The following is a 13,145-nucleotide window of genomic DNA, read 5'->3' as shown; positions in this document are numbered from 1 at the left end:
TCCCTAATATTCTTATTTAATACGCTCGCTTACGCTTTTTCTAAGCTCTTAATTATATTATTAAGTCTAAGCTTATTTATACTTTATTATATTAAAAAGGCGCTAATAAGGGCGACGTTTATTATAATATATCTATTTATTTTTTATAAGTCGATATTACTAATATAGTATTTATTAAGGCGGTCTCTTTATAACTTAGGGTCGTTTAGTATAATACTTATAAAATTAAATAACTTCTAGCTATTAAGGAAGCCCTAAGGGTCGACGAGTTATTAGTAGCGTCTTAGCATTTTAATAAAATATACTTAAGGTAGACAGTTAGATAGTAATAGCAATAGCAATAGCGTAGTAGTAATAGCAATAGTATAATAATAATAGCGTAATAGCGATAGATAGTAAGAGAAGTAGCGTTTTTCGACTTTGATAAAGGAAATAAGGTAACGAATATATATGTATACGAGTAAAGTTAAAAGTATAGTAGATATCGTAAAGTTAATATCATTTAATAACGGTAACGAGGGTATCTCTAATACTACCGTTATAAGCTACTATATTTAGAAGGGTAGCTAACTTAGCTAGGTACGTAGCAGGCTTATAAGGTAGTAGCGTCGGGCGCCTATTGCTATCTATAATCCGTAGTTATAAACTTTATAAAAGGGAAAGTTAAAAAGTTAGAAAATCTAAAAAAATAGTCTAGCGAGATAATATAAGTATTTACTAATACCGTATATTAATACTATATAACCGATATTGAGAATTGCCTAAGTAGCTAGTAAAGATAGAATACTAAAATAAAATAAAAAAACTATTTATAAAAGTTATTTATAAGGGACTTTTTTATTTATAATATTAGCTCGTTTTTTTAAAATAAGTTAGTATTAAATACGTTTAGGTTATTAATAATTTCTAATTATATATCTTATTTTATCGTAATTATAATACTTAAAGTCCTTTTTTTAACGAGGTTTTTTATATTTAGTAATACTAAGGTCTATAAGTCCTCTATATTATTTATAGGACGTATTTTATTATTATTAATTTCTTAGGCTATTTTAATAATTACTTAGTAATTTACTATAGCTTTAGTATTCTTTATTAAAATTAATTTAAAAGCGCCGTATTTCTCCCTTTTTTTTACGTCGTTTATATAATTAAGTATTAATTTTAATAATAAGCGTAATATAATATAAAAAATCTATTAATATTTTTACTTTACTAAGTTCGTCCTTAACTTTATTTTTTAGTCCTTAATAAAACGAGAAAATATAGGTTTTTTAATAAAATCGAATCGTATTATAAGTTTTTTAAACTTAGTAATATAATATAAAATAAACTTAGTTTATTAAAAATTAACTAGGTCTCTCTTAGCTTATCGTTTTTTATTAAGGTTTTAAAATAGGGATTTAAAAATACTTTAAAATCTTATTATATTAATAAAAATATTTACGGTTTCTTTTTTATAATATAGTAAATAACCGTTATTATTAAGGATTTTCTTTAAAAAAAGTTCGAACTACTCTAGGGCTTATCTTTTAAAAAAAGTTATTATATAAATAATTCGTTTAGTTTTATTATAAAAATTAGTAGTATAAAACGTTTAATAAGTTTTAATCTAAATTAAAAATCCTTTAAGACGTTTAGTAGTTTTATTAAAAATAATAAGTATATTAAACTTAAGTTTTTTTTATTTATTTATAAGAGTTTTAATAATACTAATAATAGCTTAGAGAGTTCTAATTTTTATTTTAAATCGTTTACTTCTCTTTTTTTAATTCCTAAGTTAATTATAGCTTCGTTAATTATATTTTAAAAAGTAATAATATATTTATTATTTTTAATTAAAATTATAACTATCTAAGTAGAGTTATTATTAAAAAGCTCTACGAGTCTTTTATTTTGCTTATTATTTTATTTAATAATACGTCGTATTCTTTTATAATTTACTTTTTTAAAAACTATATTATTATTAGAGTTATAAGTAACGTTAAGTATTTTATTATCCTCGGCCTTAGCTAGTTTATTAATTAAGTTAATAAGTTTTTTAGAGTTAAATAAAAAAGTACTTAAGGTTTTAAAAAATATCGTCGTTTTTATTATTATTTAGTAAGTTTTATAAGGTTAACTTATTAAATAAGAGTAATTAAAGTATTATAACTAGCTAATTATAATAAGTATATTAATGAAAACTAAGGCTACGAGTACTAAGTAAATAGTATTATAATTATAAATACCTTCTCTAAAATTATATTTATAAATTATAAAATAAATAAAGCTTTAGAAATTAATTATAACCTTATTAAAAGGGGTTTTTAATAAGAATAACTAAAAATAATCATAAGATTTAATACTAAGTTAATTATTAAAAAAGCTATAAAAAGTCTATTCTTAAGCCTAGCTTAAGTTTATATTATATATAAGTCCGCTTATAAATATATTTTTTATTAATAATTACTTTTATTTATTAAGTAATTACTTAATAAATACTAATAAGCGATTACTTAAAGTAATTATAATAATTACTTTATTACGTAATTACTACTTCTTATTTATATATAACTTATTTATAATTCCTTTATTTTATAGGAGTTATTTTATATTCTTATATTTTTATATATATAATATACTATAGCTATTTTAAGTTTACGGAGCGGGTCTTAGTCTTAGTTATATATATTAAGTTATAATAGTTATTATTAAAGTTTAAAAAGAGAATAAGTAGCTATTACGTTATTATTTAAACCTTAAGTATAATTAATATAATTATAGCCCTAGTTTTAAAGCTTTTATATACTTTTTATTTATTTTTTATATTCTACTTTTATTAGCTACTCGGGCGGTTCTTAATATTAACTATACGGTATTAATATACGGTATTAGTAAATACTTATACTATCTTAGTAGACTTTATATACTTTTTATATTATAAACTTATTAAAGTAGTTAAGGATATTATTAAAACTATAAGCTAATAAGTTAGGATTTAGGCTCGTAATATACGTATTATTATTTAAGAATAGTTTTAAAGTCTTTATTTACTTAATAAAATATTTATAACGCTAAGGCTTATATAAATTAAGAGAAACTAGCTAAGTAATTATTAATTATAATATTAATTAATTATTAATAATAATAATATAATAAGACTATATATATATATATATATATATCCCCCCGACGGAGCAATCCGCCGGGGCCGTACCGTGTATTACGTATTAAGGAAAACTGGGTATATTGCGCTCTATACCTAACTACTAATTAAAACAGTAGTTAACCGACTTAACCGTTATCTTCCTTTTATTAATAGCTCCTAACCTTCTACTGCCCGCCTATAGGGCGAGCTTTACCCACTCTAACGCGCATAGGACCTCTTAGTACTAGCCCGCGTAAGTAGCTAGGTCTAGTATAATCTATTCTTTTATATAGGTATTATCGTTACCCGGGGGGTCCCGTAGGAGCTATCTAAGGCGCCGGCTTATTACCCTAACCCTATATACCTCTAGCCCGTTTATCGTAGCTATTATAACTAAGCCGGCATCGATATACTAGATCTTAATATCTATATTAACCCGGCTATTTATAGTACTTATAATATTACTTAGCTAAATTCCGTATTACTAAAAGGTACTTTACTACTTCTTAGGTATACTTACGTTAGTTATAATAGCTATAGCGTCGAGCTAGCTAAAGAGGGCGCTTAGCCCGAGAGGGGCAGACTTATTAACGGGTATCTTTAGAGAGTTCTAGCCTACTAATTACTAACTATATACTAAGAGAGTAGGTTCTCGTTAAGTAGTAGTTTATATATTGATAGGTTTGTTTAGTAGATTTGTTTAGTGGATTTATTTAGTTTAAATAGAGAGTAGCTTTAGGCAATATTAGAAGCGATGAGGATAGAAAGAATCTTTGCGAGCTCTAAAGAGTAGTAGATATTAGCCTATTTAGCCCTTTCTTTAGAAACCTCTACGTTGCTATTAAAGTTTAGAACTTCTGCGGTTAAAGAAGGCCGCTTCTAACTATTATAGCTAACTATAGCGGCTAACTATTGTGGCTAATTATTATGGCCGACCTCTGCCGTCGACCTTTTTAGCCAGTGCCGTTACTAAAGAGGGCAGCTTGCCTATCCCGAATTGAATAGCGGTTTTCGTATTAAAATTACTATATTACGTTAAGCGCGTACTTAGGATATATTGCGCGTATTATATAGTTAAAAAGTGTACTATATTATGTGATTTCCCTTGAAAGCGTGATCCCGTTAAGGTCGATCTTTTGTGCCTATAAAGCCGGAAAAAAAAAACCACTATATATATATATATATATTATTTATTATAATAATAAAAATATATATCATTATATAATATTAATATTATAATTATAAAGAACTAGTAAATTATATTAAATATATAATTATATAATAAGCTTATAATTTATTAAAATAAGTTAATAATTTATTATTTTATTATTTATTAATTAATTTATATTTATTAATATTATAGAAATTAGAAAGATAGAAATATTTAAAAAGTATTTAAGATATGTTAAGGAAATATTTAAAACATATTAAGGAAATTTTTAGAAACTTTTAAGAAATTTTTAGGAAACTTTTTAGAAATTTCTTAGAAATTTTTAAGAAATTTTTAGGAAATATTTATGATTAATATATTATCTACTTAGTATTTATAGCTTTAACCTCTATTTATATATTTATTACGAATATTTATTTATAATATTACGGTATTTTTAATTTATATAGTACTACTTTAAAGAGGCAAGTAAAATACTTCTATTTTAATAAACTCTTTATTTATAAACTTCTTTAGACTAATTATTCCTTATTATCCCTTAACCCTTAATTATATAGTAGTTTTTTTCCGGCTTTATAGGTATAAAAGATCGACCTTAACGGGATTACGCTTTTAAAAAGAATTATAAAATACGGTATACTTTTTAAGTATATAATATATATAATATACCCTAAGTACGTACTTAACGTAATATAGTAATTTTAATACGAAAACCGTTATATAATTCGGGATAGGTAAGCTGCCCTCTTTATTACGTAATAGCGCCGGCTAGAAAGGTTAATAATAAAAATTAGCTATAATAATTAGCTATAATAATTAGCTATAATAGTTAAAAGCGGCCTTCCTTAACCGTAAAAGTTCTAAACTTTAATAATAACGTAAAGGTTTCTAAAAAAAGGGCTAAATAGGCTAATATTTACTACTCTTCGTACTAAAGCTTATAAAGATTCTTTTTATCCTTATTACTTCTAATATTGCCTAAAGCTCTATTTAAACTAAATAAATTTACTAAATAAATTTACTAAATAAATTTACTAAATAAATTTACTAAATAAATTTACTAAATAAATTTACTAAATAAACCTATTAATATATAAACTACTACTTAAATAGCTAGTTAAATAACTAGTTAAAAAGTTAGCTAGTTAAAATACTACTTCGATAAGAACTTACTCTATTCTTAGTATATAGTTAGTAATTAGTAGGCTAAAAATGCTTATTAATAAGTCTACCCCTCTCGGACTAAGCGCCCTTTTTAATTAGCTCGATACTATAGCTATTATAACTAATATAAGTATACCCGAGGATTAATAAAGTACTTTTTAATAATACGGAATTCGGTTAGGTAATAATATAAATATTATAAATAGCCGGGCTAATATAAATATTAAAATTTAATATATTAATATTAGTTTAGAAATTATATTTTACGGAGCTAGAAATCCCTTTAATACGGGCTATATTATAAATATAAAAGAATATATAAAGGGCCCCTTAACCCTTAATAAGAAGGAGTATATAATACGGGATTTAGCTACTTATATAGGCTAGTATTAAGAGGTTTTATATATATTAAAATAAGTATAGCTCGCTCTTTAGATAATTAGAACTTAGAGGACTACGGGAAAAGGTTAGGAGCTATTAATAAAAAGAAAATAACGGTCGAGTTAGTAAACTATTTTAATTAGTAATTAAGTATAGAGCGTAATATACCTAGTTTTCCTTAATACGTAATATACAGTACGGCCCCGGCAGATTGCTCCGTCGGGGGGTAACCCTTAATTATACCTTTTACTTATTTATATTCTTAATAAAAATCTAGGTAAAAGTAGCGGGGTTTATTTAAAAATCCGTCTTATTATTATTAGAATTATTAGTAGGGGTAGGCTAGACCGGCTTACCCTTAACTACTTTACTATTCTAACCTATTTACTTAGGGGTCTTAAAGATTTTTAAAAATAATTAATATTAAATATAACGATATATAAGTATTAATAAAGTAACGTATTAAAAATATCCTCGTTTAGTACGAGTTTAGGGTAATAATACTTACGAAATACTAAGTAAGTTAGCTTGTATATATTAGGGGGAGAATAAGTTATAAAATCTAATTAAAAAGAGTATTAATTAAAAAATAAGTTATATTTATTATAGTTAATAACGTCCTACGATTTATAAACCTTATAGCTCTCTTCGGGGCCGAGCTTAACGTTTATTTTTATTTAAGTAACGTCTTATTAAAAATAGTTAGTTTTATAAATCAAAAGTATTTTAGAAATATTTTTATTTATAATACTATCCTTTTTAAAAAGGATAATAAATAACGCCTTATTATTTATAATAACCTTAGGCTTTTAGGGGGTATTTAGGGGCGTATCCTAGCCCTTTATAAATAATATTATTCTAATATAATATTTTATAAAAATTTATTTATAAGGTTAAGAATATTAACGTAAAATAAAAAGTAATTTATAAGTAACCTCGAGGTTAATAATAATAAAGAGGGATCCTTTATAAGAAATTATAAAGTTAATACGATAACCCTCTTTAAAATACTTTTTAAATATACTAAGAGACGATTAATAATAGTTATTAAAATAAAAGCTATTAATTTCTAAGTAACGGTAATAGAGTTCTCTTAGTAATAGGATTATTCGACCTTATTATTATAAAAATAAGTAAATAAATTATATATTTAATTATAACAATAGGGATAAAACTTATACTATTAGTTTTAAATATAGGGAGATTCTTAGGCCGGCCCTTTTTATTATTAATATAAAACTTAAAATTATTATTATTATAATAGTAAGAAAGTATTATAAAATTAATTTAGAAATATCTTTAATTAATTATTAATAAATTTCGAGTGCGATGATAAGTTTCGTAATAAAAAATTTTAATAAAAGTCGCGATAAAAAGTAAAAGTTTAGAAAAAGCGATACGAAAGTTTAAAAAAAGGGATACGACTTAGCTAGGGTAAAAAAAAGATATAGGTCGGAATTATTTCTTATAGAGTAAACCTTAATTAAGTAATAGTACCCTAATTAACTATAATTTATTTCTAAAATATTTCTAACCCGAGTACCCTAAAAAAAAAAAAAAAAAAGTCTAATTAGTTAAATTTAGCCGGGATTTATTAATATCTAAGTACTTACTATTATATACGGGACTCTTACCTTAATTAGGGGGGGTTATTATTAGTTTATATATAGACTCGTCTCGAATGTCCCGATTCGTAAAGGTTCGCGAATTTTAAGTTCATCTTCGCCCTCTCAGTTTCGGCCAATGCGGTCGAGTTGGCTTTGACTAGTAATGACTGTCGAATCAGCGTACATGTAGTCATGGTTGTACCTAGCGCTAATCTAAGGGTTCGTTCCTTATAGGGCTCAATTATGAGATGTCTTTTTTCCTAAGCACGAAGCCAGACAGAATCGTTCACATTACTACGTGCTGTAAGTGTTGAAATGCTCTCATATCGATCGGTAATCTTTCCGTGGCGCTGGGAGATTATTACCTGGAACGGCTACTTGTTGCTGTTGGGCGAGGCACTTTGTCTCGAAATTCAGGATTCATGAAGCCTAACCTCGGCTGCAGGCTGGTGTCACTGGTAAATAAGCCTGATGCCAAGTATTGCACACAAAGCCAAGTCTTTAAGCACTCTATGTGTTCATCTCATTCTTCTATAGACTTTTTTTGTCACTCCAGTACTTTTTGATGAGCGAACATCAGCTAGCAGGGGGTGTTGGCGGGTACAATCTCAAGCAAACTTCTGCGCCGCCTCGTTTCGGATGGTGAAAGCTTTGACACCCCCAATACGAAGTTCAATGTCAGCTAACTCTCGCGATCCTGACTCGGAATACACGAAAAACTCTACAGCCTATACATTTGGTAGAAGTTCGCCTGGATTCCGAGCCATCCGTGACTAGTTCAAACCAGTTCATTTAATATGCTTCTTTTCATACGCCGATTACCGACGTGGGCAGGTTCCGGACATGGGCAGTAATCATAGAAGACGCGAGAGGGGCGAGTTGACATATGCTTATACTCCCTTTTGGCCAAGGGGAATATAAGTCGTTTGCCTCCTCCGAGTCTTGCCAATCTGTACAAACGCCATCATCACACTCCTTTCGTTCTGAACAAATTTACTACTTTCATTTTCAAACTATCCAACGGTCATTTTCCAAAATGCGTCTCTCCTCTTTCGTTATGTGGGCCTTGGCCTCTACTGCCTCAGCCATCGCCATCGGAGAGCCCAGCCCTGTTGTTGTGGACCGGGAGGTTTCCTCTCCAGGTGCTTCGGAATTGTACAAAGAGCTGAAGAACCTGGCCGTTCGCGACATTGAGGACACATTCAAGCGTGAAGCGTCCACTGACTTGGCGTAAGTAATTATGTTCACTTCGCACTCTTCGAACTTTTCTGACCTTAGCTCCTAGCCTCATTCCGGACCACCCCTCCGCTTTGGCAGCCCGTCAAGGCAGCTGGTTCAACTTTGGTGTCTTCAACTGCAGAAGAGCCAATCCCATCTCTGTCACCGCATATGTCGTGGCTGCCAAGGTTGCCTGGGACCAAGCCACAGGCCTGTGCAAGGTCTGGCTCTCGAACAAAGATTTCAAGTACGACATCACTGTCCGCCTCTCCAACAACAACGATCCCAAAACCCGCCAAGAAGTCACCGTCCGTGCCGCGACTTGCAAATTAGAGTACTCTGTCTCTTTCTTGAGGGATGGAAGTGGATTCAAGCTTGAGGTTGGAGGACAGTCCAAACCGGCACCTTCCCCTCCCGGAACCCGTCGTTCCCTTCCTGCCAATACCTCTGAGAACCCCTTCCACAAGAGAAGACTCATGATCGGGGCTTGAGCATTAGAGGGGTTGGATTCCAGACAACGAGGCATTCCCAGCTAGCGGCGCAAGGTGGCGAATGCCGTCTTGACTAGGCTGGTTACACCGATGAAACATTCGGAAGGCAAGTCAAGCGCGAAAATTGTTGGCTGAATGTCTCTCAAACTCTGCTTGGCTAAGGTGGGTAAGATATTCAATACCGGTTCGAAGTATTCAAAGTTTGGTTCGGGGTTCTTTCTGGGTATCGGCTTAGTTCATGAAGTTATCGGGAGAAGTATCGAACGGAGGAAGAGATGTTCAAGGGCTTGTGAGGATTCCAAGATGTCGTATGCTTTATCAATTCACCATGATTCCATGTACGAGGTCAAACCAACTGGCGATGTTAAAGAACTTTCAACCTTCTCGAAAACGTCTGCAATCTTTGGAACGTCTCAACTTGGTTGTTGTTATTCGTTAATTTCGACAACGCCAAGCTAAGTTTACGCCAAGCTAATCTTGCTCGAAATGGACCCTGCAAGGGAGCCACCGCGCATGCACTTACCAAAACGCTGACTGAACATCGACCATAATGAACATCAGTGAAAACGGCTCTCACATTGCGTTAAAGATATTTGCTACAAATTAGCTTCATAATGTAAAGTCGAGTCCTGTAGAAAGAATGGGCTTTTCGTAAGCTGCGACTGGAGGCGTGAACCGTGTGGGGCAAATGCGAGCCAACAGCAAACCACATCACGAAGGTAGTCCAGCTCAACGAGTCCCAAAGCCGCATCGATATCTGTTTTGTCAGACAGTAATTGGTGGAGTACAGCGCGGGGTTTCCTTTGCTTCCTCGCATGTTGGCAGTCTGCAGCTGCTCAGTCAAATCAAGGCAGCACGTCCACCGGTGTAGTCTCATCAACCTCGTATTGCACGAGTCCCCTGAATGCGATACCGAAGACTATTGCTACCTCGCCACAATTTTCCGGTAATACATAGAGGCATGTAAGAAAGCGTACATAGCTAGCGTGAGGGGTTCCTGCACCCATTAATAACAGTAAACATTGCACGCGGCTCCCACTCGACCACACCAATGACGAATACCACCTCTTTATGGGTGTGACGGAAAGCGGGCCGTGGACAGGGCCTTACTTGCATTTGTCCACAGGTGCCTTGCAGCTTGTGGTGGGGGATACCACGGCAGCATGGTCTTATTCTGGGGAAAGGCCGGTCTGCAAATTATGTGCTGCACCATCAGGTCAAACCGTGCCATCCTAGTGCCTGTAATGGTAAACGACGTGCCTATCCTTCGTATTTTAGACTACTCGCCTGACGATTACGACCGTATGAAGGGAAGGTCACATAGCGCGTCTTTGTTCGCATTGTTCATAGCGTATGGATACCCTAAGGCACCTCAACTTTAGGTGGGCAATTGGCGCCATGCGGCTATGACGATCATTTTCAAATGTATAAATGCTAGAAACAACCACGTCCCTTAGACAATGGAGTATAGTATCTACAAACACGCTCTATCTTCTCGCCCTTTTCTCGAACGTTGTGATTAAGTCCCAATATTCACTTGTAAATACCTTCACCGACGATGCTCTTCAACGCCGCCTCCATTCTCGCCCTTGCGGCCTTGGCCTCGACCGCCGCCGTCCGCCGGGCTGATTACGGTTCCTGGGATTTCTCTGGATTCGTTTCCTTCCCCGCTAGCGGATACCTCTCCTACGGCGTCGACGCAACATATACAAACAGCCAGCTCGCTGCGCCGATTGAGGTGACTTGCAGCTATCTCTACAACCCACAGACAAAGACCGAGACCGCGTCATGCTCTGACCCAAGCTTCACCTATGATTTCGGTGGCGTTCGTAAGTCACAACCTTGAACTACATTACTTGTAGATGACGGAAAGAATTTTTTGCTGACAAGTGTGTTCTTAGGCATGGCCAACACCATCTCGACTGTGATTTTGACACAGACTGTTGAGCTGGATGGAAGCCCAGTCACCGTGACTGGCGCGCAAGAGTTTGATTGGGATTTCAGCAGTGGCTCTGGGCGTTCAGGAAGTGCCAAGGGACCCATTGCGGCTCAGACTGCCACCGCTTGAGGATCGAAAAGGAGATAACTCTGAGGCACAGTACGCCACCTGTTCTTTTCCAATGGAGTGCATAGATGGCAGCACGACTACCTCAATATCAGGGTAGCTCAATCATTAGATAAGAATTCACCTGGGAAGACAGGCCACTTTTGTGACTCTTTGTCTTGCCTAGAAGCTGAGGTTTTGTCTAGGGCCATATTGAAATGGGATATTTTTGGTTTCTTTGGTGATGATATTAAATACGTTTCAATATCAAGGATGCTAAGAGCATATACCAGAAAGTTTTTTCTGTTTCGGCGGTGCTATTTTGCCACTATAACTATACATTTGCCGCCATCCTTCTCATCAAAGCCATTGTTCTTGGCGTACCGAGCCGGCAAAGAGTGTCCGAAATCATCCTTTTCGAAGAGGATCTTCTGAAGCTCGTCAACATGTACAACTATGTCTTGCGGCTCCTCTTCATCGCTTTCTTCTTCGGTGTTCCTCTGACTGTAGTGCATCCGATTGCAGACTGTGTCCATCTCGGCCCCAAGAACATCACTTCCCAGCTGGGTTTTGTTATTCCGGAGGTTGACGTGGACTTTGCGTAGACAGTACGCAAAGACGAAATCGTCATGCGGCGTGCAACTCTTTACGTCCTTGATGGAAATGCTCAAACTGCCCTGTATGCCAGTCATGACCGCTCCGCCAGTCCCAGGGTCCGCGCCTAGTTTCACTGCACCGCCTTTCATCTTGCTCTCCCCATGCGAGATCTGGTGGGGACTCCTCGCGATCTTGATGCCCGTGACCATGTACAACACCTTCTTCCTGACGGTCAGCTTCTTGAAAAATGTCTCACTCGTGAGCAACTTTTGCACTGCTGCCGTCTGCACACTGGACTTGACGTAATCATGTTCCCTATCCGCTCCCAGGTCGAGGAATGTTGTCTCAAGCCGAGCCGCACTCCAAGATCGTGTGACGTCGATCGATCTATTGATTGAACTCTCTGCAGAGGCTGCAGAGAGAAACTGACCAAAGACACCAATATCGCCGATAGTTTCCATGGATCTTTCCTGGGACCAATCGTTTTCAAAACGAACTTTAGCTGCATTTGCAGGGAATGGTCTAATCGGGGGCGCCAAGGGTCGGTGAGGTATAAGAGGGTCTTCGATGAGCTGGCCGAGTTGAATCTGGTCATCAGGCCTATATTGGGTATTGGGAATGATAAAGTATGCCTTGCGCTGGGCTATCTTCTTATTCGTCAACATCTTGGCGGACATGAGATTGGGACGATATGACTTTGTACGAAATTCAAAAGTAGGTAAGGTAAAGTATTAGGCAATGTTTTGCAGTGAAACCTGGATGGTGCTTCAGGACCTTCTTAGGATGTTGGCGCGTCACTTTATATTTCTTTGGATTCTTGCCGTGTATGTGACAAACGTAGACGAAGAACCTACAGTACTTAGACGCGCGCGTCGAGGACTCCTCAGAAGAGTACGTGTGCCCGCACCAACCCACGTTTCTCAATCCGATCAGCGGGTCACTCAATCCACATCTTTCCCGTTATCTGCTTCGTTGTCGCACCCGGAGCTCACAGAAGAGAAGATTAAAGATAGCTCTTTGGCCCGGGTTGGGGCTACCGGACCTAAGGGATGATACTCACCTACGGTGCCGCCGATGTGACTTTGTGGGCGCGCTGGAATTCGTGGTGGCCACTGCACTCAGGCGGGGGTGGCAGGTTGCAAGTACCCTATTACCAAGGGAACAGAGCGCCTTGCAGCCGCGCGCTTGTGTGGACGGGTCCGGCCACAAATACGCAATGGCAAAGGTATCCAACAGAAATTGTATCGAAGACGTCAATAAAATGGAGTGTACATAAACGCAAGTAGAATTAGCCTGGCAACTGAAATGCTGTTATATCAATGGCCGATTGGCCGATGAGCCA

At 34.8% G+C, this 13,145-nt stretch overlaps 3 protein-coding genes across 3 annotated transcripts; 2 read left to right on the top strand and 1 right to left on the bottom strand.

The window, feature by feature from the left end:
• Positions 1 to 8,489: 8,489 nt before the first annotated feature.
• Positions 8,490 to 9,162, top strand: CLUP02_16247 (uncharacterized protein; the record flags this gene model as incomplete). Its single annotated transcript, XM_049295171.1, has 2 exons — positions 8,490 to 8,683; positions 8,739 to 9,162. The coding sequence occupies 2 exons, from the start codon at positions 8,490 to 8,492 to the stop codon at positions 9,160 to 9,162; spliced, it is 618 nt and encodes a 205-aa protein (XP_049152318.1).
• A 1,558-nt stretch (positions 9,163 to 10,720) lies between these two features.
• CLUP02_16246 (uncharacterized protein) lies at positions 10,721 to 11,230 on the top strand (the record flags this gene model as incomplete). Its single annotated transcript, XM_049295170.1, has 2 exons — positions 10,721 to 10,991; positions 11,064 to 11,230. The coding sequence occupies 2 exons, from the start codon at positions 10,721 to 10,723 to the stop codon at positions 11,228 to 11,230; spliced, it is 438 nt and encodes a 145-aa protein (XP_049152317.1).
• Positions 11,231 to 11,523: 293 nt separating this feature from the next.
• Positions 11,524 to 12,480, bottom strand: CLUP02_16245 (uncharacterized protein; the record flags this gene model as incomplete). The annotated part of the gene is made up of 1 exon (XM_049295169.1): positions 11,524 to 12,480. The coding sequence occupies one exon, from the start codon at positions 12,478 to 12,480 to the stop codon at positions 11,524 to 11,526; it is 957 nt and encodes a 318-aa protein (XP_049152316.1).
• Positions 12,481 to 13,145: the final 665 nt, after the last annotated feature.

Source organism: Colletotrichum lupini, chromosome 9 (assembly GCF_023278565.1).
Source record: "Colletotrichum lupini chromosome 9, complete sequence".
NCBI classification, from domain to species: domain Eukaryota; kingdom Fungi; phylum Ascomycota; class Sordariomycetes; order Glomerellales; family Glomerellaceae; genus Colletotrichum; species Colletotrichum lupini.
Note: the sequence above shows the minus strand (reverse complement) of the source record. Positions and strands in the feature narration are given on the sequence as shown.